The 25,259-nt window shown below is 43.5% G+C and overlaps 1 protein-coding gene across 1 annotated transcript in view; it reads left to right on the top strand.

Moving 5' to 3' along the window:
- Positions 1 to 25,259, top strand: part of LOC140346869 (whirlin-like) — a 165,072-nt gene that overhangs the window by 54,897 nt on the left and 84,916 nt on the right. The window contains exon 2 of the mRNA XM_072433089.1: positions 17,837 to 18,007. Within this exon, the coding sequence (XP_072289190.1) occupies positions 17,837 to 18,007 (171 nt within the window). The remainder of the gene's footprint in view (positions 1 to 17,836; positions 18,008 to 25,259) is intronic.

The raw sequence follows: 25,259 nt of genomic DNA, 5'->3' as shown, positions 1-25,259 counted from the left end.
AAAAAAAAAAAAATTGCTGGGCTTTGGGTACAATTTTAATTCATATTTTAATTGGTAAATTCCGATCAATGGAATGTATAATGATGTTTACCCAGTGACATGTACTGTACCTTTAACTTTTTCTTCTAACTTTACTTCTCTAACAAGTTTTCCGACTGCTACTTGCTATATTTAACTTCTTCTCTTTCAGACGTGATTTACTTTTTCAAAATTGTGTGCTCTGTCCTTTTGAAAATATCAGATTTGACAGTCTTACACAACATCTGAAAAGAGGGCGGCTCAGGTGAAACGACATAAGCAGAATGTAGAGAGTCTGGATCATGGCCTTGGTTTACAGACCTCTGTATTTCCTCTTGTTGACTTAGTCTGTTCTCCCCGAAGACGCTCAGAGCTGATTGTCATTGATTAGAGGAACTGACTCATGTTTTTAAACCAGGAGCAGGTCATTAACGCTAACACAAACCAATCAGCCGGATATTTTTACACGCCCCGATGTCTAGATAAAAAGAAAACGGTAAATGTGGCTCGGTGCACATATGTAATCAGAAAAAACTCACTTATCATGTTTTATTTTACTTCTACGGCTGTTTCTGGAATGACTCTCGTGCTGGTAAGTTTGGTACATTTGCTTCATGACCAATTTCAAGTCTAAAAGTCATCTTTGATATGAGAGAGTAATGTAGTTTGACCCAATCTGAAATGGACTTCTCACCAACATATTGTGTAATGCAATAACTGTGATACTGTGACTCGTAGGGTTATTGTTGTATTTCAAAATGACGTGAGAATGACTTGTGAATGCAATGTTAAAGTAAAAACGTATAGCGTATTGGGTGTTAAAGTGAAAAAACATATTGTGTATTGGGTGTTAAAGTGAAAAACATATTGTGTATTGGGTGTTAAAGTGAAAAACATATTGTGTATTGGGTGTTAAAGTGAAAAACATATTGTGTATTGGATGTTAAAGTGAAAAACATATTGTGTATTGGGTGTTAAAGTGAAAAACATATTACGTATTGGGTGTTAAAGTGAAAAACATATTGTGTATTGGGTGTTAAAGTGAAAAACATATTGTGTATTGGGTGTTAAAGTGAAAAACATATTGTGTATTGGGTTTTGGCCAAAATGTGGACGCTCTAACCAATAGCGGTTGTGCAGATTACATCACCGGATTCACGTTTTTAGCATTGAGTGGCAAAATTGTCAAAAGTGTCAATGGCGAGTTATGAAATTAGCTCCTGAGCTCAAAATACATAAAAAATGTGGAATAATCTGCTACAGTCTATTAACGGATATAAAGGTCTGCTGAATATTTAGTTTGTACCTGACATCTAAAAAAAGACAATCATGCAAACAGTTTTAGAAAACCATTTTAACAACAGGAACACGTCAGCTACGCTCACATTTATCACTGATACAGAATTGTTGATGTCACTCAATTGAACCGACTTCTTGTCCTTAAATAAGATGTTTCTGCGTCTCTGTGTTTAGGACATTCATTGTTGTGAGGCGAGTTGGAGTGTCCTTTATCTCCCCCTGCCGTGAGCTAACAAGCTAGCTAGAAAGTAGTCAATCACTACAAAGTCCGGCCCTATTCAGCTGACTTTATATTGCACTCAATCACGGAGCGTTTCGGACACTCAGCTCATTACTTTCTTTTTACTGCGGCCGATAAAAATTGATTTCTGTCATTAATATTGGTCAAATACGTCTGACACGCAAATATTTATAGTTTAATCATCATCGTACATGTTTTGTTTGAAAAGGATTGCACGTTAAACAGCAAACGGACTGGATTATTCTACTTTTTGCCCGTGACGGTGTGATCTTTGTACAGCTCCAGCTAATGTAAGCGGCTAACGCTAGCAACTTCACGGCTAATTTAGGTTGTTTAGGAGTGTTTTACGAGTCGACGGTGCTTTGTTTAAACAGCTCTTCATCTCCTTTCAATCAATGATGCTGGATGCTACTTTTCCAGTTGCATTGTGGGATATTTTGAGTGCACTGCTTTTTCAGCTAGTGGAAAGTCAGACGGCTCTACAAAATGGCGTGTATAGAGTGTCCTAAGTGGGAAACGCATTCTGTCTGTTGTGTTATCATAATTCTGTCACCCAGTCAGAATGTTGAGAGGCATTAAACAAAAAAAAAAGATGTCATTGCATAACCTCCGTATCATCCCTGGAAACTCAATCCATACTTTAGTTTTATGCATCAAATATACTTCATCACAGTAGCATGCAGTGACTTTTATGGACGGGTAAGGAGACATTGGGAGTTCATCAATGTTTCAATGTTTAGTGGATAACATTTACACACAAAAAAAGCTAACATGCAGGCTCTGGTTTCCCACGTGAAGGGCCAATGCCTGTCCTACTGAGCTAAACTCCCATACCTGTTCTAATACTGAATGGAGTAAATAGTCTCACATCACCACAAAATAGTGCTCCAGGTTGTTAAATTACTGCCTGTATTTCTGACTAACATCTAATCATTCGAAACATGAACAGAGCCTGAGCTACAATCACAGACGTGTCTCTAAAAGATAGTTTTTAAGTCTGTTGAAAATTGGCACTGCGGTTGCTTCTTCTCCTCTGCACATGCTCAGTTAGACAGACACCTGCAAACATCCTTGATTCCCACACAGGTTTATTCAGCGTGGTTTGAGCTTAGATCCATGAGTTTGAGGCTGTGTGGTCCTCAGACCTCTAAAAGAAGCTGACACAGACTGAGCAGCTGCGGGAGAAGAAGAATCAAGCTTCCCACAGTACTACTCAATTGCCTGTAGAGGCCAGTAAAAGAGGCCATGAATTCAGCCAAGCTTTAGCAGCAGAAGTGAGGGCAAAACTGACTTATTTATATATATATTTGGAACAATTTAACTCTATTTGTAACACACTGTAGTTTTAGATTTGATTGGCCATTCACTGCTTCGTCATTTTCACCAGACTTTATATCACGCATGAAATAGACTGAGGCATGGTCGTAGCGCAATTTTGTCAAAAAAAAGTTCAAATTGGTCTGTGGTCACGTTGAAAGACCTGCTCGTGTCGATCCGGAGCTTCACATCTCATTGTTCTAAGTCCTTGAGTCTACGTCAGCTAAGTTTGTCAGTCTTAAAAACCTTTCCCCGTTTTGATTTGTGACCCAAAGAAACACATTGCAATCCTAGCACTTCGACGCAACCTCTATATGGGACAGTCATGCACGAAGCCCACATCACAGAGCGTCTGGGCGGGGAAAAAAACTGCAAAAGAGGAGGTCCCTGAGCGTGATTAAAGTCGTTCCGGACAAGCACAGGAAGACGCTGGTTTAATAACACAGTGTTTTATTGATGGCTTGGGGAAAAAATGTCTGAGCTTTTATTCTTGCCAGCACAAAGGGTCAAAGGTGAATGTCATAAGTACTACATTCTAACTGGAGAAGGCGGGCAAACAACTGCAGATGAGTGATATCCTTTGTGTGACCTTCTTTATTGGCATTTTGTTCATCCATACCCTTGAGTTCCACGTACAAGTGTACAATCTAATGATAATAACGCATTACTCTTATACAACACAGTACTGGACACTCAGAGTTGCTTCTGTACATGCTAAGTGGGCCAAACGGTGAACAGTTTTGACTTAAAACCGTCAAAATTGCGCTTTATTGTGTGTATTTTGTCAAGAATAATATTGCTTAATTTATTGCATTTACACGTTATGCATTCTTTGTCTTGTTTTTGGCATTTAAACTTTAAATAATGCATGTATTCAAAACCCCACATCATTTCTAAAGGCGTTCCTTCGTTGTTGTTAGCGCTCCATCTCCAGGCCGCAAAGGGAATTACCCGGCGGAAATAAACCAAAGCTAGCTTGCAACGGACATGTTAATGCAGGCGCGCAGCTGTAATAAACGTGATTTGCAGAAATGCTTGAGCGTGACAACGTTTTATGTGCTTGAACACAGCCCAAGAGACCTACCACCAAGTTTAAGTGTTTTTGTGAGGTTCAGAGAAGGAGAAGCTCGTAAACAGGACTAATGAAACAAGCCTGTGTGAAGAAAAGCTCGACTCCAGAGGTGTTTTTGACGAGGGAATTAATAATATAATATGTCTTGGTCTGACCCCGTGCTGTTTAAGCAACGTTTTCTGAAGAGAAGAGTAAACTGGAACCATGAAAGCAGCGACGCAATGAGGATTTGTTTTGGATCTGGCTGAGGGAAGAAGAGGTATGGGCTGAAGAGGGTGGTGGTTCTGTCGCCGCGGTGGGTAAAAGGCGCTGGAGGATTGTGGCGTGTTGAAAGACTAGTGAGAGAGTTTATGGCTTAAGTGATGTTTGGTTGAGAAGCAAATGCCGTGGCAACAAACAGGTGATTGAGGAAATGCCTTTTGCCACTTGAGGACAAAACTTCTGCTTGTATAAAAGTGCGCCACAGACACACGCGCACTCGCTTGAACTTTATGGTCTGCAAAAAGAAAGAGGTTTTTGGAAAATACCATTCGTGAAAACTCATTCATTGAAATGCCAAAAGAAAGTTATGAATCCAGAAATGATTCGAGCGAGAGGCATTAAAAGTCTCTTCATATTCAATAATAGCCCGTTTACCAGGAGCAGTTCACAGGAATTAATCATGTTCTCTAATAAGACGGTACATTTTAATTACTTTGAAAATCTTATCTCCTCTGGGATATTTCCGAATAATTGCTCCAAAAACAGTGAATGCATATCAGTGTTACTTTGAAAAATTATAAACCTAGATTTGGGTGATTATGCCGTCTCGTCTTTAAAAACACATTTGATTCATTGCCGTTTTTATCCTGTTGCTCCAAAGAAACGTTTAACTTACCTATCTCTATTTAGCTTATCATTGTAGTAGTAGGAGGAGTAGTGGGAGTAGTATTACGGGGAGTAGTAGGAGTAGTAGTAGTAGTAGTAGAAGTAGTGTAGGAGTAGAAGTAGGAGTAGAAGTAGTAGTAGTAGTAAGAGTAGAAGTAGTTGGAGGAGTAGAAGTAGGAGTAGTAGTAGAAGTAGTAGTAGTAGTAGTAGTAGGAGTAGGAGTAGTAGAAGTAGAAGTAGGAGTAGTAGGAGTAGGAGTAGGAATAGGAATAGTAGGAGTAGGAGTAGGAGTAGGAGTAGAAGGAGTTGTAGTAGAAGTAGGAGTAGTAGTAGTAGTAGTAGTAGTAGTAGTAGTAGTAGTAGTAGTAGGAGTAGTAGAAGTAGGAGTAGTAGGAGTAGTAGGAGTAGTAGTAGGAGTAGTAATAGTAGTAGTAGTAGTAGGAGTAGTAGAAGTAGTAGAAATAGGAGTAGTAGGAGTAGTAGGAGTAGGAGTAGTAATAGTAGGTCAGAGGCTTGCATGTACAGACCTGGTCAAATATCACTCCAATACAAGTTAAAGTAATTGGGTCTATTATTAGTGTGAAAAGTCTGAAGGTGATTGTATGTCTAATAGTCTTTAGCTTATATAATGAAGGTACTTCAGCGCTTTAGTCTACTCACTTTCTAATCAGATTTATGTCGTATTTATTGACATAAAAATGCTGTAAATTAAATGTATTAAAAAAATAACTTCAGAAATACTCACATTAAGGTTGTATTATAGACATTATAGACCCTACATATTTTTTTACACGTTCAAAGTGGATTTGGGGCCATTGGCTCGCAGCGGCCCTAAGTAGTAGTGTACATGTTACTAATACCATAGTAAAAGCATGCAAAAAACTAAAATAAAATATGTTTCAATTACTTTTCAGTAGACAATTGTAGGACTCACCCCTGATTAAGGTGGAATCCTGCCGCCGAAACATGTCAGACAAATGAGTATCATGTGTACACCACTGTCTTATTAGCAGAGAAGTGAAATACTTGGAGTACACTAACTTAATGTAGCTATTTTTATTTTGAGCTTGTCTTAACTGAGCGCTCGCATATCACTGTTTAAATTTCCCCCGGATTGTTGCGCCAAAGGTAAGTGTTCAGTCAAAACGTGTTCACAACAAACACATTGCTCTAATAGCGCAGCAGTCACGTTGCCTAAGGGCTTCATTCATTAATCGTTCTCATTGTTCATTCCCGCTGCTGGCAGAGTGCTTGCACCTAAATACCTCATTGGAAACAGATGGATTTTGTAAAGTGTGTTTTCCAAAAGTCAACGGTATTTCAAGATTCCCCTAAGTGGCCGATTAAAAGCCAATTAAAGCCACAAGAACTCATAATAAGGCCACTCGTTATGCCTCTTTGTGACTCCTAGCAGTTGATAAAACAATACAACTTCCAAACTCCGCTGCCTTCTCTTTATATTCTTGGAACGTGGATGTGTGGCGCCTCTGTAGATGAGATCTTTGTCTCCGGCTCACAGCTCCATATACTCTTGTCATAGATGAACAAAGAAGGCTCATAAATCACACACTCTGAACGACAGATGATCCAGAAAGTGTTTAAAACCAGACAGAGCCAGGATTTCTGGGACAATAGAACCCGAGGGAAGATGCTGCAAGAGAATTAAAGGTATGGAAGAGAAAAACGATGGTGCGCATGGTATTTTTGAAGGTTGGTGGTTACCGTATTTTCCGGACTATAAGTCGCACCGGAGTATAAGTCGCACCAGTCAAAAAATGCATAATAGAGAAGAAAAAAACATATATAAGTCGCACTGGAGGATGAAATGTAGTTGCAAGTGCGGGAATAACAAATAATATCACATATAAGTTGCTCCAGAGTATAAGTATATAAGTATAAATATAAGTATAAATCGCACCAGCCAAAAAATGCTTAATAGAGAATAAAAAAAAACATATAAGTCGCACTGGAGTATGAAATGCAGTTGCAGGTGTGAAAATAACAAATAATGTCACACAAGTCGCTCCGGAATACAAGTATAAGTATATAAGTGTAGATATAAGTATAAGTATATACGTATAGACATAAGTATAAATCGCACCAACCAAAAAATGCATAATAGAGAAGAAAAAACATATATAAATTGCACTGGAGAATGAAATGCGGTTGCAAGTGTGAAAATAACAAATAATATCACATATAAGTCGCTCCCGAGTATAAGTATATAAGTATAAATATAAGTCGCACCCCGGCCAAAACTATGAAAAAGGTGCGACTTATAGTCCAGATAATACGGTATATCTATTGCCTGTGTTTTCTTAAAGGACCCTAACCTTATTTTTGAACCTTGAGTGAAGAACATGAAGACACTTTCACTCGCAGTTGTTTTTGTGTGTATTTTTCATTCAGCGGCGGCACTGATGGGTATAATTGTCCTTACAGTTCTCATCCAGCAAAGAGCTTTTACTGTAAATATCATCCAGTCTGTTTTTCCTGCACAAATAGCGGCTTTTTACGACACACTGTATTTGGTCAAAGGTAGTGATGGGCGATGACTTTTGTGTCGATCTGATACTAAGTCATGTTAGGCCAAGTGTTGAAATACTGATCCAATATTGATAGCAATGAGTTTTGTAGGAAAATGAATCGGAGTGGATACAATACATGAATATCTTTGGATTATCATTTTTGCAAGCACAAGGAAATGGATGACACATTCAAGGATCAAGGACCGGAGCGACATTATAACGGACATTAGACATATGGAAAAAATGGCTTTCAAACTCGACTTGAAAATGTATCAATTTGAAAAATCTTGGGCGAGACGGGATGTTTATGTTGGACGTGTAATGCCGTAACTTTATTTGTGTTTTATTATTTATGTTTTATTCTGTCATTATTATTATTTATCATTATTTGTATTATTATTATTTTTTTACTTTGCTCTCAGGCCGTGTCCCCTGTAATTATGTTTTGTGTATTATTAAATTGAAAAACTTTTTTTTTTTCAAATTAAAAAATCTAAATAAATATATGCTAAAAATATAGTAGAAGTGCAGTTAAACGAAGATATTACCAAGGTTCAATGTTCCCAGAGGTCAGCGGTTAGAGCGTTTGACCTTTGTTCCTGGAGGTCAGCGGTTAGAGCGTTTGACCACCTTCACAGAGGTCAGCGGTTATAGCGTTTGACCACCTTCCCAGAGGTCAGCGTTTAGAGCGTTTGACCACCTTCACAGAGGTCAGCGTTTAGAGGGTTTGACCACCTTCCCAAAGGTCAGCGTTTAGAGCGTTTGACCACGTTCCCAGAAGTCAGCGGTTAGAGCGTTTGACCACGTTCCCAGAGGTCAGCGTTTAGAGCATTTGACCACGTTCCCAGAGGTCAGCGTTTAGAGCGTTTGACCACGTCACCAGAGGTCAGCGTTTAGAGCGTTTGACCACGTCACCAGAGGTCAGCGTTTAGAGCGTTTGACCACGTTCCCAAAGGTCAGTGGTTAGAGCGTTTGACCACGTTCCCAGAGGTCAGTGGTTAGAGCGTTTGGCCACGTTCCCAGAGGTCAGCGTTTAGAGCATTTGACCACGTTCCCAGAGGTCAGCGTTTAGAGCGTTTGACCACGTCACCAGAGGTCAGCGTTTAGAGCGTTTGACCACGTCACCAGAGGTCAGCGTTTAGAGCGTTTGACCACGTTCCCAAAGGTCAGCGTTTAGAGCGTTTGACCACGTTCCCAGAGGTCAGTGGTTAGAGCGTTTGACCACGTTCCCAAAGGTCAGCGTTTAAAGCGTTTGACCACGTTCCCAGAGGTCAGTGGTTAGAACGTTTGACCGCGGTCCCAGAGGTCAGCGGTTAGAGCGTTTGACCACATTCCCAGAGGTCAGTGGTTAGAGCGTTTGACCACGTTCCCAGAGGTCAGCGGTTAGAGCGTTTGACCACCTTCACAGAGGTCAGCGGTTAGAGCGTTTGGCCACGTTCCCAAAGGTCAGCGTTAAGAGCATTTGACCACCTTCCCAGAGGTCAGCGGTTAGAGCATTTGGCCACGTTCCCAAAGGTCAGCGTTTAGAGCATTTGACCACCTTCCCAGAGGTCAGTGGTTAGAGCGTTTGACCACGTTCCCGGAGGTCAGTGGTTAGAGCGTTTGACCACGTTCCCGGAGGTCAGTGGTTAGAGCGTTTGACCACGTTCCCGGAGGTCAGCGGTTAGAGCGTTTGGCCACTTTCCCAAAGGTCAGCGTTTAGAGCGTTTGACCACGTTCCCAAAGGTCAGCGTTTAGAGCGTTTGACCACGTTCCCAGAGGTCAGCGTTTAGAGCATTTGACCACGTTCCCAAAGGTCAGCGTTTAGAGCGTTTGACCACGTTCCCAGAGGTCAGCGTTTAGAGCATTTGACAACGTTCCCAAAGGTCAGCGTTTAGAGCGTTTGACCACGTTCCCAGAAGTCAGCGGTTAGAGCATTTGACCACCTTCACAGAGGTCAGCGGTTAGAGCGTTTGACCACGTTCCCAGAGGTCAGCGGTTAGAGCGTTTGACCACGTTCCCGGAGGTCAGTGGTTAGAGCGTTTGACCACGTTCCCAGAGGTCAGCGGTTAGAGCGTTTGACCACGCTCCCGGAGGTCAGTGGTCAGAGCGTTTGACCACGTTCCCGGAGGTCAGTGGTTAGAGCGTTTGACCACGTTCCCAGAGGTCAGCGGTTAGAGCGTTTGGCCATGTTCCCAAAGTTCAGCGTTTAGAGCGTTTGACCACGTTCCCAGAGGTCAGTGGTTAGAGCGTTTGACCACATTCCCAGAGGTCAGCGGTTAGAGCGTTTGGCCACGTTCCCAAAGGTCAGCGTTAAGAGCGTTTGACCACGTTCCCGGAGGTCAGTGGTTAGAGCATTTGACCACGTTCCCGGAGGTCAGTGGTTAGAGCGTTTGACCATGTTCCCAGAGGTCAACGTTAAGAGCGTTTGACCACGTTCCCGGAGGTCAGTGGTTAGAGCGTTTGACCACGTTCCCGGAGGTCAGTGGTTAGAGCGTTTGACCACGTTCCCAGAGGTCAACGTTAAGAGCGTTTGACCACGTTCCCGGAGGTCAGTGGTTAGAGCGTTTGACCACCTTGCCAGAGGTCAGCGTTAAGAGCATTTCACCACGTTTCCAGAGGTCAACGTTAAGAGCGTTTGACCACGTTCCCGGAGGTCAGTGGTTAGAGCGTTTGACCACCTTGCCAGAGGTCAGCGTTAAGAGCATTTCACCACGTTTCCAGAGGTCAGCGGTTAGAGCGTTTGACCATGTTTCCAGAGGTCAGGGGTTAGAGCGTTTGGCCACGTTTCCAGAGGTCAGCGGTTAGAGCGTTTGACCACGTTCCCAGAGGTCAGCGGTTAGAGCGTTTGGCCACGTTCCCAAAGGTCAGCGTTTAGAGCGTTTGACCACGTTCCCGGAGGTTAGCGGTTAGAGCGTTTGGCCACGTTTCCAGAGGTCAGGGGTTAGAGCGTTTGACCACGTTCCCAGAGGTCAACGTTAAGAGCGTTTGACCACGTTCCCGGAGGTCAGTGGTTAGAGCGTTTGACCACGTTCCCGGAGGTCAGTGGTTAGAGCGTTTGACCACGTTCCCAGAGGTCAGCGGTTAGAGCGTTTGGCCATGTTCCCAAAGTTCAGCGTTTAGAGCGTTTGACCACGTTCCCAGAGGTCAGTGGTTAGAGCGTTTGACCACATTCCCAGAGGTCAGCGGTTAGAGCGTTTGGCCACGTTCCCAAAGGTCAGCGTTAAGAGCGTTTGACCACGTTCCCGGAGGTCAGTGGTTAGAGCATTTGACCACGTTCCCGGAGGTCAGTGGTTAGAGCGTTTGACCATGTTCCCAGAGGTCAACGTTAAGAGCGTTTGACCACGTTCCCGGAGGTCAGTGGTTAGAGCGTTTGACCACGTTCCCGGAGGTCAGTGGTTAGAGCGTTTGACCACGTTCCCGGAGGTCAGTGGTTAGAGCGTTTGACCACGTTCCCAGAGGTCAACGTTAAGAGCGTTTGACCACGTTCCCGGAGGTCAGTGGTTAGAGCGTTTGACCACCTTGCCAGAGGTCAGCGTTAAGAGCATTTCACCACGTTTCCAGAGGTCAACGTTAAGAGCGTTTGACCACGTTCCCGGAGGTCAGTGGTTAGAGCGTTTGACCACCTTGCCAGAGGTCAGCGTTAAGAGCATTTCACCACGTTTCCAGAGGTCAGCGGTTAGAGCGTTTGACCATGTTTCCAGAGGTCAGGGGTTAGAGCGTTTGGCCACGTTTCCAGAGGTCAGCGGTTAGAGCGTTTGACCACGTTCCCAGAGGTCAGCGGTTAGAGCGTTTGGCCACGTTCCCAAAGGTCAGCGTTTAGAGCGTTTGACCACGTTCCCGGAGGTTAGCGGTTAGAGCGTTTGGCCACGTTTCCAGAGGTCAGGGGTTAGAGCGTTTGACCACGTTCCCAAAGGTCAGTGGTTGCCTTCGCCTCAGGTGATTGGTGGTGGTCCGAGGGGCAGCGCCCGCAGATTGACAGCCGCACTAAAGTGAGTTTAGGGTCTCACCACCAAAGTGAAGAGTGAAGAATAATGCATCAAAATCGCTCCATATTTCATTTCTTTCGTGCTGAGCTGCAGGTCAAATCGAGAGGCGAGTGCGCTCACTGAAAGAGCTGGAAGAAGATGTTTTTTGCATCTCTAGGCAATAACAAAATAATAAATACAAGTTTGAGTATGAGAGGTTCTGTCCATAGGAGTCCAAAGAGTTTTTCTATTAAGAGTTTTTTTAAAGCATCCTACAAGTTATCTCTTCTTTTACTTCTGTATCTACTTGCGTTGCAACACCGAAATTTCCCCGTTGTGTGGACAAATAAAGGCTATCTTATCTTATCTTATCTTGAGAAGTTGAATGCCACACCGTAGAACGTAAGATTAAATTAAGATGGGTGGTCCTTCTTGGGAGGAAGGTGGAGAATATGAATGACCTGTGGAGCTCTTCTTGTGCTTTCTAATGAGTTTGGGGAGAGTCCAGGAGCGGAGTGGGGTGAACTCTGGCCCATTAAAACCACTCGTCCTTCAGTGAAATACTCTTTTACTCTTAAACTTTTGTGGCTCCTTCGCTGTAGGTGCATAATGAGGCGACAGGGAGACGGACGAGAGCGAAAAGTCCAAAAAATGGAATGGAACAGAAGACGCTTAACAATACTGTCAGGGGAAGTCATCGTCTCCTGTCTCTTATTGTCACGGGTCACGGAGGCTGGACACGGACCACCGGGTCAGACAAATCACGAGAATCACATCATTTAATACGTTAATGTTGTAGTCACAGTTGCCCTGAAGCAGACTGACAGAAACGAGGCTGCCAATCTGCGCCATCTGCCTCTCAGACCACCACCGATCAACCATTTACACACACTGGCCAGATTCATACTAGGCAATGTGGGTGAAGTGTCTTGCCTAAGGACACAACGATAGTCTCTACCAGAGCCAGTGTAAAATAAATAAATACAGTACTAACCAGGCCTGTCTTACTTAGCGTCTGGGCATTGGACAAGCAGGTATCGCTAATAATAAAATAAGTGTTCAATAATAATGTTTAAAGGACACATTATGCCAAAACCATGTCGTTATTACATTGTGTCCTCGTCTAAAACGTACATGGAGTTGAATTTAGCTCGATTCATGTTCAGCTTCATTCATGCTAATGTGTTAATCCTGTTTAGAACGTCCTCTTCCTCCGGGGCATCAAATTACAACTGATTACGAATTTTCCAGATTTGTGATGTCATAGGTAGTGCTCCGAGGTCTTCAGCGCTGTTTTTAAGTCCGTAAATCCTCGCCAGACTCTTTCTGATCCTTTTTGCTTCTAAACCATTACAACTGCGTGTCTGCATTAGCATGACTGAAGCTAGCGTTTGTTCATCTCGCCTATGTACTTCCCTCTGCAGCCAGTAGATGGAGCCCAAAGTCGATCGCTGACGTGTGAAACACGGGAGGGAAATGAAGTGATTTTGTTTTTGTTCTAAAACATGAGATCCTAAAGTAAATGAGCTAAAAAACATGTAAATAATGTATAATATCTGTCCTTTTATCCATCATTTTGAACGGCATGCCAGAGCTGAGTCGAGACGAATTATACAAATATTTGCGGCTTTTTCACAATGAAAACTGACTTTGATTTAATGTATACAGTCTACAGAAGAAGAATCAAATCCAAATATTGATACTTCGGTCCATCACGAGGCTAAAAATGGGAACACTCTTGAGAATAATACAAGTGGTCAAAAACGAGAGTGAATTTTACACCCACGGTATTGTATTGTATTGTATTGTATTGTATTGTATTACTTAATCAACACTGCAGTACAGTTTTATCAAATGACTTTTAGGGCTCTTTAGTAATCCTAAAGTTGTTTCTCTTGAGCCTTCTGGGCCACCATACTTTCTGTGGAACAACTTGTGCATATTTATTCCTGGCACACTGCGACTGTTAAGCACCTCACGAGCTCATGCACATATTGATTAAGACAGACCTGAGATGGTTTTCTGTTTTCCCCCACATAAACATCACTTTGACTAAAAATAGCTCGAGTTTCTTTTCCTGGACCTTATCGACAAAAACACAGCAGTGTGAAAAACATGATATTTTCATCTCAAATGGACCAGACGGGGAATTAAGAGGACAGCGCTGCACGTGTCAGGAAGCCAAAACTGTCCAAACTGTCCAAGGGAATATGTTTTGAAGTAATTACTTGTACTTGAGTTAATTTGAACTTTAAAGTAGAAAAAGGCAAAACTGACTGAAAATATAAAATTCCCGTTTTTGAATCACATTAAAAAAATGGCATAAAAAAGTTTTCTTCTAGAATATAAATCAGGTGTTTCTCTCGTCGTATCGTTGTACGCAGGTATTTGACAGGAAACCCATGATGTGGCCTCATTGTGACCTCATCCCAAAACACCATCTTTTTCACGTTTTAAAAATTTAGCACAATGAAACAGTTTCTATTGACTTCTCATGCACCGCCGCTGTTTTGTGGTCCGCGTCAGGCTTCAGGACTCTGCTGTGGTCCGCCTCAGGCTTCAGGACTCTGCTGTGGTCCACGTCAGGCTTCAGGACTCTGCTGTGGTCCACGTCAGGCTTCAGGACTCTGCTGTGGTCCGCCTCAGGCTTCAGGACTCTGCTGTGGTCCACGTCAGGCTTCAGGACTCTGCTGTGGTCAGCGTCAGGCTTCAGGACTCTGCTGTGGTCCACGTCAGGATTCAGGACTCTGCTGTGGTCCGCCTCAGGCTTCAGGACTCTGCTGTGGTCCACGTCAGGCTTCAGGACTCTGCTGTGGTCAGCGTCAGGATTCAGGACTCTGCTGTGGTCAGTGTCAGGCTTCAGGACTCTGCTGTGGTCCGTGTCAGGCTTCAGGACTCTGCTGTGGTCAGCGTCAGGATTCAGGACTCTGCTGTGGTCCGTGTCAGGCTTCAGGACTCTGCTGTGGTCAGCGTCAGGCTTCAGGACTCTGCTGTGGTCCGTGTCAGGCTTCAGGGCTCTGCTGTGGTCAACGTCAGGCATCAGGACTCTGCTGTGGTCCGCCTCAGGCTTCAGGACTCTGCTGTGGTCAGCGTCAGGCTTCAGGACTCTGCTGTGGTCAGCGTCAGGCTTCAGGACTCTGCTGTGGTCCGCCTCAGGCTTCAGGACTCTGCTGTGGTCAGCGTCAGGCTTCAGGACTCTGCTGTGGTCAGCGTCAGGCTTCAGGACTCTGCTGTGGTCAACGTCAGGCTTCAGGGCTCTGCTGTGGTCAGCGTCAGGCTTCCGGACTCTGCTGTGGTCCATGTCAGGCTTCAGGACTCTGCTGTGGTCCGTGTCAGGCTTCAGGACTCTGCTGTGGTCAACGTCAGGCTTCAGGGCTCTGCTGTGGTCCGCCTCAGGCTTCAGGACTCTGCTGTGGTCAGCGTCAGGCTTCAGGACTCTGCTGTGGTCCGCCTCAGGCTTCAGGACTCTGCTGTGGTCCGCGTCAGGCTTCAGGACTCTGCTGTGGTCCGCGTCAGGCTTCAGGACTCTGCTGTGGTCCGCCTCAGGCTTCAGGACTCTGCTGTGGTCCGCGTCAGGCTTCAGGACTCTGCTGTGGTCCGCCTCAGGCTTCTGGACTCTGCTGTGGTCCGCGTCAGGCTTCAGGACTCTGCTGTGGTCCGTGTCAGGCTTCAGGACTCTGCTGTGGTCCGCCTCAGTCTTCAGGACTCTGCTGTGGTCCGTGTCAGGCTTCAGGACTCTGCTGTGGTCAGCGTCAGGCTTCAGGACTCTGCTGTGGTCAGCGTCAGGCTTCAGGACTCTGCTGTGGTCCGCCTCAGGCTTCTGGACTCTGCTGTGGTCAGCGTCAGGCTTCAGGACTCTGCTGTGGTCAGCGTCAGGCTTCAGGACTCTGCTGTGGTCAACGTCAGGCTTCAGAACTCTGCTGTGGTCAGCGTCAGGCTTCCGGACTCTGCTGTGGTCCATTTCAGGCTTCAGGACTCTGCTGTGGTCAACGTCAGGCTTCAGGACTCTGCTGTGGTCCGTGTCAGGCTTCAGGGCTCTGCTGTGGTCCGCCTCAGGCTTCAGGACTCTGCTGTGGTCAACGTCAGGCTTCAGGACTCTGCTGTGGTCCGTGTCAGGCTTCAGGACTCTGCTGTGGTCCGCGTCAGGCTTCAGGACTCTGCTGTGGTCCGTGTCAGGCTTCAGGACTCTGCTGTGGTCCGTGTCAGGCTTCAGGACTCTGCTGTGGTCAGCGTCAGGCTTCAGGACTCTGCTGTGGTCCGCGTCAGGCTTCAGGACTCTGCTGTGGTCCGCGTCAGGCTTCAGGACTCTGCTGTGGTCAGCGTCAGGCTTCAGGACTCTGCTGTGGTCCGCGTCAGGCTTCAGGACTCTGCTGTGGTCCGCGTCAGGCTTCAGGACTCTGCTGTGGTCAGCGTCAGGCTTCAGGACTCTGCTGTGGTCCGCGTCAGGCTTCAGGACTCTGCTGTGGTCCGTGTCAGGCTTCAGGACTCTGCTGTGGTCAGCGTCAGGCTTCAGGACTCTGCTGTGGTCCGCGTCAGGCTTCAGGACTCTGCTGTGGTCCGCGTCAGGCTTCAGGACTCTGCTGTGGTCCGCGTCAGGCTTCAGGACTCTGCTGTGGTCCACGTCAGGCTTCAGGACTCTGCTGTGGTCCGCGTCAGGCTTCAGGACTCTGCTGTGGTCCGCGTCAGGCTTCAGGACTCTGCTGTGGTCCACGTCAGGCTTCAGGACTCTGCTGTGGTCCGCGTCAGGCTTCAGGACTCTGCTGTGGTCAGCGTCAGGCTTCAGGACTCTGCTGTGGTCCACGTCAGGCTTCAGGACTCTGCTGTGGTCCGCGTCAGGCTTCAGGACTCTGCTGTGGTCCACGTCAGGCTTCAGGGCTTCATGTTGTTATTATTGTCTACGGACCTTGCAAATGTATCTTGTTTTTGTATTGAATTTGAAAAGCCCTCTATGGACAGTTGTTATATAGAAAGAAAATAAGTAAATAAGCAAGTAAGTAAGTAAGTAAGTACCCTCACTTTTAATATCCACATAACATTTTCCTCTGTGATAATATTTGAAAGAACACAGAACTGTTTTATAAACCTCTGACCGCCTGATATTCCCTTTCCCTGTTCTTGTTTTTTGACACTTTGACATTGTTGTTGGGTGAGTCATAACGCGGTGGTCAGTGCCCGTGCTATCTGTGTCTGTCGGCGAAAAAGAGCCAGCGACAAAGTGACAGCAAATGACAAAATCACCCAACTCAAAGGAAACATGATGAAAAGAAAAGCAACCAGCCACGCCCAACGACACCCATTTTGTCTTATGTTATGGACTCTAATCTGGAGCTATGGAAATAGAGCGTTCACTACAAAAACTGTCAGTAAATGGCTGTTTGAGCAGATAAGATGCAGAAAAAGTAGAGGAAGAAAGGGACTGCTCTAGACATTAAAGTGTGTATGTAGTGGTTATTTCATTTTGTACATGAATGAAGGATTATACAAATATATTTCTAATCGAACATATAAACGCATTTCAATGGAAGACTGCAAAATATCATGTTTGGAAATGATTCTGTTGGAAAAATGGTCAAAGTCCAATTATTCACAAGGAAGTACTAATGTGGCTGGCAAGTACCTCATCACTATCACGTGTTTATCATGTGTCGGCGCTTTTATTCATAAATACTGGACTGAGATTAATGAGGCACAGATTCCATTTGACTTTAAAATTAAAGTATGTCGGGTGTAAAACTCCAGCAGTGATGGATACCTGTGGAATGTACATTTGGCTTCAGCAAAAAAAAAAGAAAGAAGCAATTATAAGGAGATGGATGACAGGACGGAGCTGGAGCTGACTGTCCAAGACTGAAATAACTTTTCAACAACATTTCAAAACTGGAAAGACTAACTTTTGCACTGATGGAACATTGGGACGAATGGGCAAGATGGGACAAATGGGACAATAGAGACCCAATAGAGACCAATGGGACGAATGGGACAATAGAGGCCAATGGGACAATAGAGAACAATGGGACGAATGGGACAATAGAGGCCAATGGGACAATAGAGAACAATGGGACGAATGGGACAATGGAGACCAATGGGACAATAGAGACCAATAGAGACCAATGGGACAATAGAGACCAATGGGACGAATGGGACAATAGAGGCCAATGGGACAATAGAGACCAATGGGACGAATGGGACAATAGAGGCCAATGGGACAAATTGGACAATAGGGATGGGACGGATGGGACAGACAGAACAATTTGGACGCTTTGAACAAATGGGACGGATAGGACAAAAGGGACAAAAGGGACATATGTGAAAAATCACATTTTGCCTAAAGGTGAAAAAACATAAGCACATACAATTCACTCACAAAAAAGATTCAAACTGACCTTTGCTGACCAAAAATGAGCACAATTCTTTATCAAAATGACTACAATCTTTTCAAAATCTGTATGCGATATAAGTAAAGTCCTTTTTTTTTTTAATGATTACTTTTCAAAACGTTTACAAAAATACTTGAACCTTGACTGAAGCTGGTGCTGTCCCGCTGCAGGTGCTGAAGGGCTGTAAGAAGCTGTCCCTCTCCGTCTGCTCCATGGGTCGCATCCCCGGAGGCTACATCACCAACCACGTGTACAGCTGGGTGGACCCCCAGGGGCGCAGTGCGTCTCCCCCGCCCGACGAGGCCAACCAGAAGCAGGCCAACGCCGCCAACGAGAGGACGGTAAGACCAGCTCCACGTGGTGTAAGTTCTGAGATGTCTGAGCCGAGGTGGAGCCGGGATTTAGTGGACCTGGCTCATCCGTTTATGGCCCCCCAAAAGATGAAAAACCTATAACTATAAAGGATAACCATATATTTTAATTTCACTAAGTTGATTTTCTTTTTCCGTGCCAAAGCAAAGTACAAAGTTATATTTGATAAAAGCGTTTGTGGCTTCAGTTTTCTTCCTCTTCTACATCGCATGCTTTTACATTTGGTTCGCCGTGACCTTTGGCGCGATGACCTTTCAGACTCTGTTATCGCTCCTCTGGCTATAACTAATGTCCACCAAAGCCACTCTGCATTTGTTCACTTGTTTCTTTGTTTTTCATTTTATCTCTGCTGATATTTGACAATGGAATATGTAAATCTAACGCCCACAATTCATCAGCTTTATAAAATGATATAGTTTACGCTAACAGCTTTAGAGGAAATGTTGTCAGACCCTGAAGCAAAGCGGGGTTTGACCTTTGCACTCATCGTAAAACATCTTCTTTCTTCCAGGTTTGCAATCGATACATAGCTTTACAGTTTGATGCAGTGCTCTGATTTAGACACAACGTGCTGGTGGAACTAGTACTACACATTTACTCAATTATATGTACTTTTCTATTACAAGTTGCGACCAATATTGTACTTAAGTAGAGGTAAAAAAGTACTTATTAACACCATTTGAGCCGCTTTTACGATCGTTATTTCATACAAAACTTTATAAATTAAAAGTTTAAAGCTGAATTATTATTTTTTTTCGTCATAATCCACATTTTCTCAGAGCTCTGGGAATATGTGGTGCTGAAATGTGGGTTTTTGGTACAGAAAGAAGCAGCACTGGGACCATTACAATTACATGGCTTGAATTTACTCAATGACTCACTCAAGATCTACTCAAACAAGTACAATTACCCCAAAGGTCTACTCAATTACAGTAATGTGAGTATTTGTAGTCAGTTACTTTCCACCTCTGATTTTACTCTCTGTCGGTAAAAAAAATACATTGACCTATTTACAAGCTGCACTAAATATGTAATTAAATAGGAGAATATGAACCAGTCAAATAAAGCAAAACGCAATGATAAAACATTGAGTCTTTTTGAGGCGCTGGAGTAAAATTCATGGACTCTTCCTATGACACAAAAATGTATCTTCCCATTATGAACGGGATCAGAGCTGGCCTGGCGCAGATAGCATCGATTCTCGTTTAGTCATGAAGACCCACCGCGGAGTACTTTCTCCTCCTGAGATCGATGCGGAGCAGAGGACTGGCCCGCGGGGAGAGCAAATCAATGTCACCACCGCATCGCAGTCACGCGCGCACCGAACCGCGTCCACGTCCACCTACCGCAGCGCTCCAACGCGGCACTATTAGCAGCTCCGGGCTCCAGCTGCAGCGCCGCTTTCCGTCCTAATGGGATAATGCATAGAATAGCTCTCTGCACTCGACATCGGAGCGGTGGAGCGGCATTAAGCGAAGCAAATGATTGAAGTGTTTTCCTTCCGTCTAAACTAAATACATGCAGTCGCTGTGTCTGTGGCAGTGGTTATGGTAGAGGAAGTAGTAGTTAATGATAATGGTAAAGCACTGGTCTTGTATTGTGCTTTTCCAGACGTTGCCGTACAATTCGGTGCATTATTCGTTCGTTCCGCGCTCGGTAGAGGCGTGGTACTTATTGTCACGTGAGCCCCGGGGTAGACGGAGGGAAGCGAGGCCGCCAATCCGCGCCGTCAGCACCTCGGACACCGCTTTGACAACCGGTATTATGGCTAGAAATGTTGTTTTTTATTCTATTCATTGTGGCGAGGAAGGCAGCGGTGAGAATTACATGGCCGAGATTAAAGAGCCACTGCACAAAAGATTGGATCAACACGGCTTCTTCGTCTAAAAGCAACGAATCGCAGGTTTGACGGCGCTGAGGATACATTTTGAAAGAAGGAAAGAAAGAAGGAAAGAAAGAAAGAAAGGCCTTCTGAAATCGAACCCGTCTCATACTAATGAGACCCCAATAGGCCTTATCGACCCAAACTGCAAGAGTGAAACTGGCAGATTTGATAAACAAATTTAGGGCGGGTTCTAGCTGTAAGCCATACGTCTGGACAGGACCAATCAGAGCTCTGCAGCTGGTGTAAATACTGCCACAATCAAACCTTTCCCATCAGATTAAAAATGACTTTCAGCCGGATTTCTAAAATGACGACTGCCTTTGGATCCTTTTGGAAGATAATAATGTGGGGTTAAATATCCCAAAATACTAACTGTCGCTTTACTTTTCTGGGGCAGTGCGTCCGTCAAGACCTGAATTTGCTGAGCAGGAAATGTCTTTAAAGAGGGAAAAAGTCGTTTTTCTCGCACACCGGCCCACGCTGCTGTCGCCCGTGTCCATGGATACTCAGCAGTAAAAGTAGTGGTAGAACTAAAAGGAACTAGACGAAGCAGTAGAATGAAGTGGTGTTATTAGCAGGGCAGTCTATTATTGCTGACATGTGTTTTGACATGTTAAAGACACCAAGAGGAGACTCAGAAACAGATGCATCTTCCGTTGGTGACACTAACGGGAGAGTGAACACCAGCAGCAACAGCAGCAGTTTGACGGTGATATTTTAGTTTTATGTCTCCAGACTTTGGAGAGTGGAGCTGATGGACTGTTATCACTCGTTGTCAAATCTTGTGAACATATAAACAACAAACACGGTACAAACACCAAAATGAATGTTTACATGAGGTCTCATTAAAATGGATGAGACAGCCGCTTCACCTTTATCTGAATCAGAATAATTTAGTAATGATCACACAACAAGTTTGTTTTTCGGTACAGAAAGGAATGCTCACGTTCTCAGTGTCGGGTACAGGCCGAACAGGCAGACAATACACATAAAACATGTACAACACACACATAAAACATGTATAATACACAGATAAAACATGTACAATACACACATAAAACATGTACAATACACATATAAAACATGCACAATACACATGCAAAATACACATAAAACATGTACAATACACATGCAAAATACACATAAAACATGTACAATACACATAAAACACACATACAATACACTAAATTAGGAATGTCATGATTTCAAATTTCAGTTGAACGATTATTGTGAGAACGAACATCGCGATTTTACAATTATTCACAATTATTAATATTAACATCACAACCAAAACAATAAAAAATATGAATTTTGTTTCTTGTTAGAATCTTGTTTGACCTGCTTTATGAAATGTTCTGAGTGATCTATTTCAAATAAACAGCAAGATAATTTTAAAAAAGCTATTTACATTTAAATTTACTTTTTTTTTATGAAAGTCTGAGCAGAAAGGACTTCTTTTTTTCTTCTAAAATCGTCATATTTAATTTTGACCTAATAATAAAAAATAAAAAAAAAGAATTCTTCTACAAATGTCATGGTTATTGTGAGGTAGTGTGGCATTGAGTGGCTTAAAATGGCATAGGAAGACTCAGAGTAGGCCAATTGGCCCGCCCCCTCCACACAGCTGGAACCACATTAAACAGAGCCACACCCACATGACACACCCCGGTGATGTCATCAGTGACATCACCAGGACAGGGCCCAACCAAGGAAATGACTGGGAGGCCCTCCTTCTCCACCTCCAGGCATGACAAGAAGAAGTCACACAAAAAGTGACAAGTGGAGTGGACACCTCACTTCGTCACAGTTATAATGTTTTTAGCCTTTACGATTATACTGTGACCTAAATAATCACCATAATCGATAAACTTAATCATCTTGACATCCCTAGACTAAATGTTTCTGATTATGAAGTAAGATTAAACACAGAGTCGTGTGAGGAGTGAAAACTACATGTGTTAGTGCTTATAGTGCCAGATAAACATGCAGAAATCCATCAAAATACAATCTTGAGTGAGTGGATGATGAGGGAAACCATCACAACATGGATAAAAGGTTATGAAAGATGATGATTTTGCATACAGTCTACATTCAACTCTACATTGGTCATTTCACTTATCCATCTTTTACTTTCTATTTCCCTCAGCGCTGCAGCTCAGAGTGTTTTCATGTCTCCGAGTCCTGAGCTGAGAACCTGAATCATTTTATTACATACATGCACAGTAGTCCCAAACTTAAAGATCCCATATCATGCTATTTTCCATGCGGTGATTATGACGCGTCCTTGTGAGTTGGCCCCGCCCGTCTGCAGATCCGAGGAAAAGGATATAGACTGTACTCTCGCTAAAAACTGCAGGAATCAATCAAAAAAACACTTTGGGCACATAATGAGGCACCAATAGCACTGTAAGAAGGTTAAAAGGTCTGAAAAGTCGATTTTGCATGATACGGGACCTTTAAAGGTGCACTGTACTTTTCCTGGGAGGGTCCGCCACATGTGCTCATTTATTTCCTCCGTACGACATTAAACCTATCCATCTCCAAGAAAGGTGTGTGTATCAGTGGCACGTCTCGGATTGAGAAAGTGTCAGTTGTGGAAGAGAGTGTTTGTGAGGCTGGAACGGGAAGAGGACTTTCTGACCAGGATTTATCAAACGAGAGTGAATGAAGCAAAATGCAACTCCAGGTATGTTTTTGATGCTGGAACAATGTTAGAACATGGTCAATTTTGCATAATATCTGTCCTTTAAAACCTAATGCACTGTAGAACCACGCCCTCCTCATCTACTCTCTTTACGTTCACTGTGTTGTGATTTGTTGCAGTTGCTCCGCCTTTAGTCTGAACAGGGCGTCAATTATTACCAAGACTGTTCAATATGGACCATTTGGATTCTCAATTTGACCTTTCTGACCTTTGCACAGACTGCGGCAGAGGGAGAGAACTTATATTAACTCACATTTCAAATGCAGACTCGTTGCTTACCAGAAAACAGTCTTCAGTCTCGTAATTGCAAATCACATCCAAAATGTTTTCTATTTGCTGAATACAACAAGGACCGAGCGAGTAATATTTGATGTAATATTGCAGTAATAAGCCACTAAAAGGTTCATAATGGAAAACATGCAGGGATTGGCCGCCAGCCTATCAAGAGCAAAGCCACAATTAGACAGAACCAAACTAATTTAAAGTATAATACGAGGCCTAAGATGACGTACTAATGGGAATCCTTTGTTTTTGATTCACTTTGAAGTAATGCAAAAACAATAAAGAAAAGTATTGCAATTTGGTTGTATTGTCAGGCTGATTGGACAATTATGTTAATGTCTAGTAGTTCTAGTAGTAGTTCTAGTAGTAGTAGTAGTAGTAGTACTTCTAGTAGTAGTAGTAGTAGTAGTAGTAGTGGTAGTAGTAGTAGTAGTTCTAGTAGTAGTAGTAGTAGTAGTAGTTCTAGTAGTAGTAGTAGTAGTTCTAGTAGTAGTAGTAGTAGTAGTAGTAGTAGTAGTAGTAGTAGTTCTAGTAGTAGTAGTAGTAGTAGTTCTAGTAGTAGTAGTAGTAGTTCTAGTAGTAGTAGTAGTAGTAGTAGTAGTAGTTCTAGTAGTAGTAGTAGTAGTAGTAGTTCTAGTAGTAGTAGTAGTAGTTCTAGTAGTAGTAGTAGTAGTAGTTCTAGTAGTAGTAGTAGTAGTAGTTCTAGTAGTAGTAGTAGTACTTCTAGTAGTAGTAGTAGTACTTCTAGTAGTAGTAGTAGTAGTAGTAGTACTTCTAGTAGTAGTAGTAGTACTTCTAGTAGTAGTAGTACTTCTAGTAGAACCGGACCTGCAGCCGCTCACACCCGGTAAAACACACGAGTCTGAGTACAGATGAACCAGTTGGGGAAGTACCATCAGGAGCAGCAGGGCCGGCCCCAGCACATTTGGTGCCCAGGCGAGTTACTTTCCCCGAGGGGGGCGCTTTTGGCATTCGATATTCTAGCCTGTTCTATCTATCCAGAGGTGATACCCCTGACCTGCTAGAATACGTAACACACTGCTTTCGATTTTTCAATTTTCTCCTTTCGTTAGATTTATTTGTCAATTCCAAAATAGTGTTTGGATACATAGAAGGGGGCGCAAAAACATTAAACACAATAAAAATGAATGGCCGGCCCTTCCACTAGGCCCCAGGCACCTGCCTATCCGGCCTAGTGGAAGGGCCCTGAGGAGCAGAGAGTATTCTTATTATAATGTAAAGTGCTATTCTAGATATTATGATGAGTACCTGTGCACACTCCACCTCGTCCTGCAGTGAGTGAGCCACGAGGCACTGCTTTTCTTGATCTTGTAGTAGTATTAGTGGAAGTAGTAGCAATAGCAATAGTGATAGTAGTGGTAGAAGTAATAGTAGTAGTAGTAGTAGTAGTAGTAGTAGTAGTAGTAGTAGTAGTAGTAGTAGTAATAGTAGTAGTAGTAGTAGTAGTAATAGTAGTAGTAGTAGTAGTAGTAGTAGTAGTAGTAGTAGTAGTAGTAGTAGTAGTAGTAGTAGTAGCAGTAGCAATAGTAGGAGTAGTAGTAGTAGTAGTAGTAGTAGTAGCAATAGTAGGAGTAGTAGTAGTAGTAGTAGTAGTAGTAGCAGTAGCAATAGTAGGAGTAGTAGTAGTAGTAGTAGTAGTAGTAGTAGCAGTAGCAATAGTAGTAGTAATAGTAGTAGTAGTAGTAGTAGTAGTAGTAGTAGTAGTAGTAGTAGTAGTAGTAGCAGTAGCAATAGTAGGAGTAGTAGCAGTAGCAATAGTAGGAGTAGTAGTAGTAGTAGTAGTAGTAGCAGTAGTAGTAGCAGTAGCAGTAGTAGTAGTAGTAGTAGTAGTAGTAGTAGTAGCTTGTGCCAGGCTCGCAGTATTGTTATTCATCATCCTTTCCCGGCTTCGTCTCGGTCTCACTTATAAATCATAGTTAGAGGTTGCAGCAGACGCCGTGCACGTCAGCTTGAAGAAGAAGGATAAAAAAGACAAGTATTTCCGAACATGAGCCAAGACACTAAAGTTTGAGTGCTCGTGATGGACGGCCACAGGAGTAAACTCCAAATGTAGCTTATTAAATGTACTTTCTTGGCAGTGTTGTGGCAATTGTTTTCAACAGTTATTTTATTGCAATGAGAAGAGTTTTCTTTGTCTCTGTAAATGAGCATCTACCAACTTTGGGGATCTAAACCAGGTCTAAAACAGGACTATTTCAGGTTTAAATTAAAGTTAAAACCAGGTCTAAAACAGGACTATTTCAGGTCTAAACTAGGTCTAAAACAGGACTATTTCAGATCTAAATTAAAGTTAAACCAGGTCTAAAACAGGACTATTTCAGGTCTAAAC

This window comes from Eucyclogobius newberryi, unplaced genomic scaffold (genome assembly GCF_026437365.1).
Source record: "Eucyclogobius newberryi isolate DKJ021-1_F unplaced genomic scaffold, fEucNew1.0.hap1 SCAF_6, whole genome shotgun sequence".
In the NCBI taxonomy this organism is placed as follows: Eukaryota; Metazoa; Chordata; class Actinopteri; order Gobiiformes; family Gobiidae; genus Eucyclogobius; species Eucyclogobius newberryi.
The sequence above is the reverse complement of the archived record's forward strand: the minus strand, read 5'-3'. Positions and strand labels throughout refer to the sequence as shown.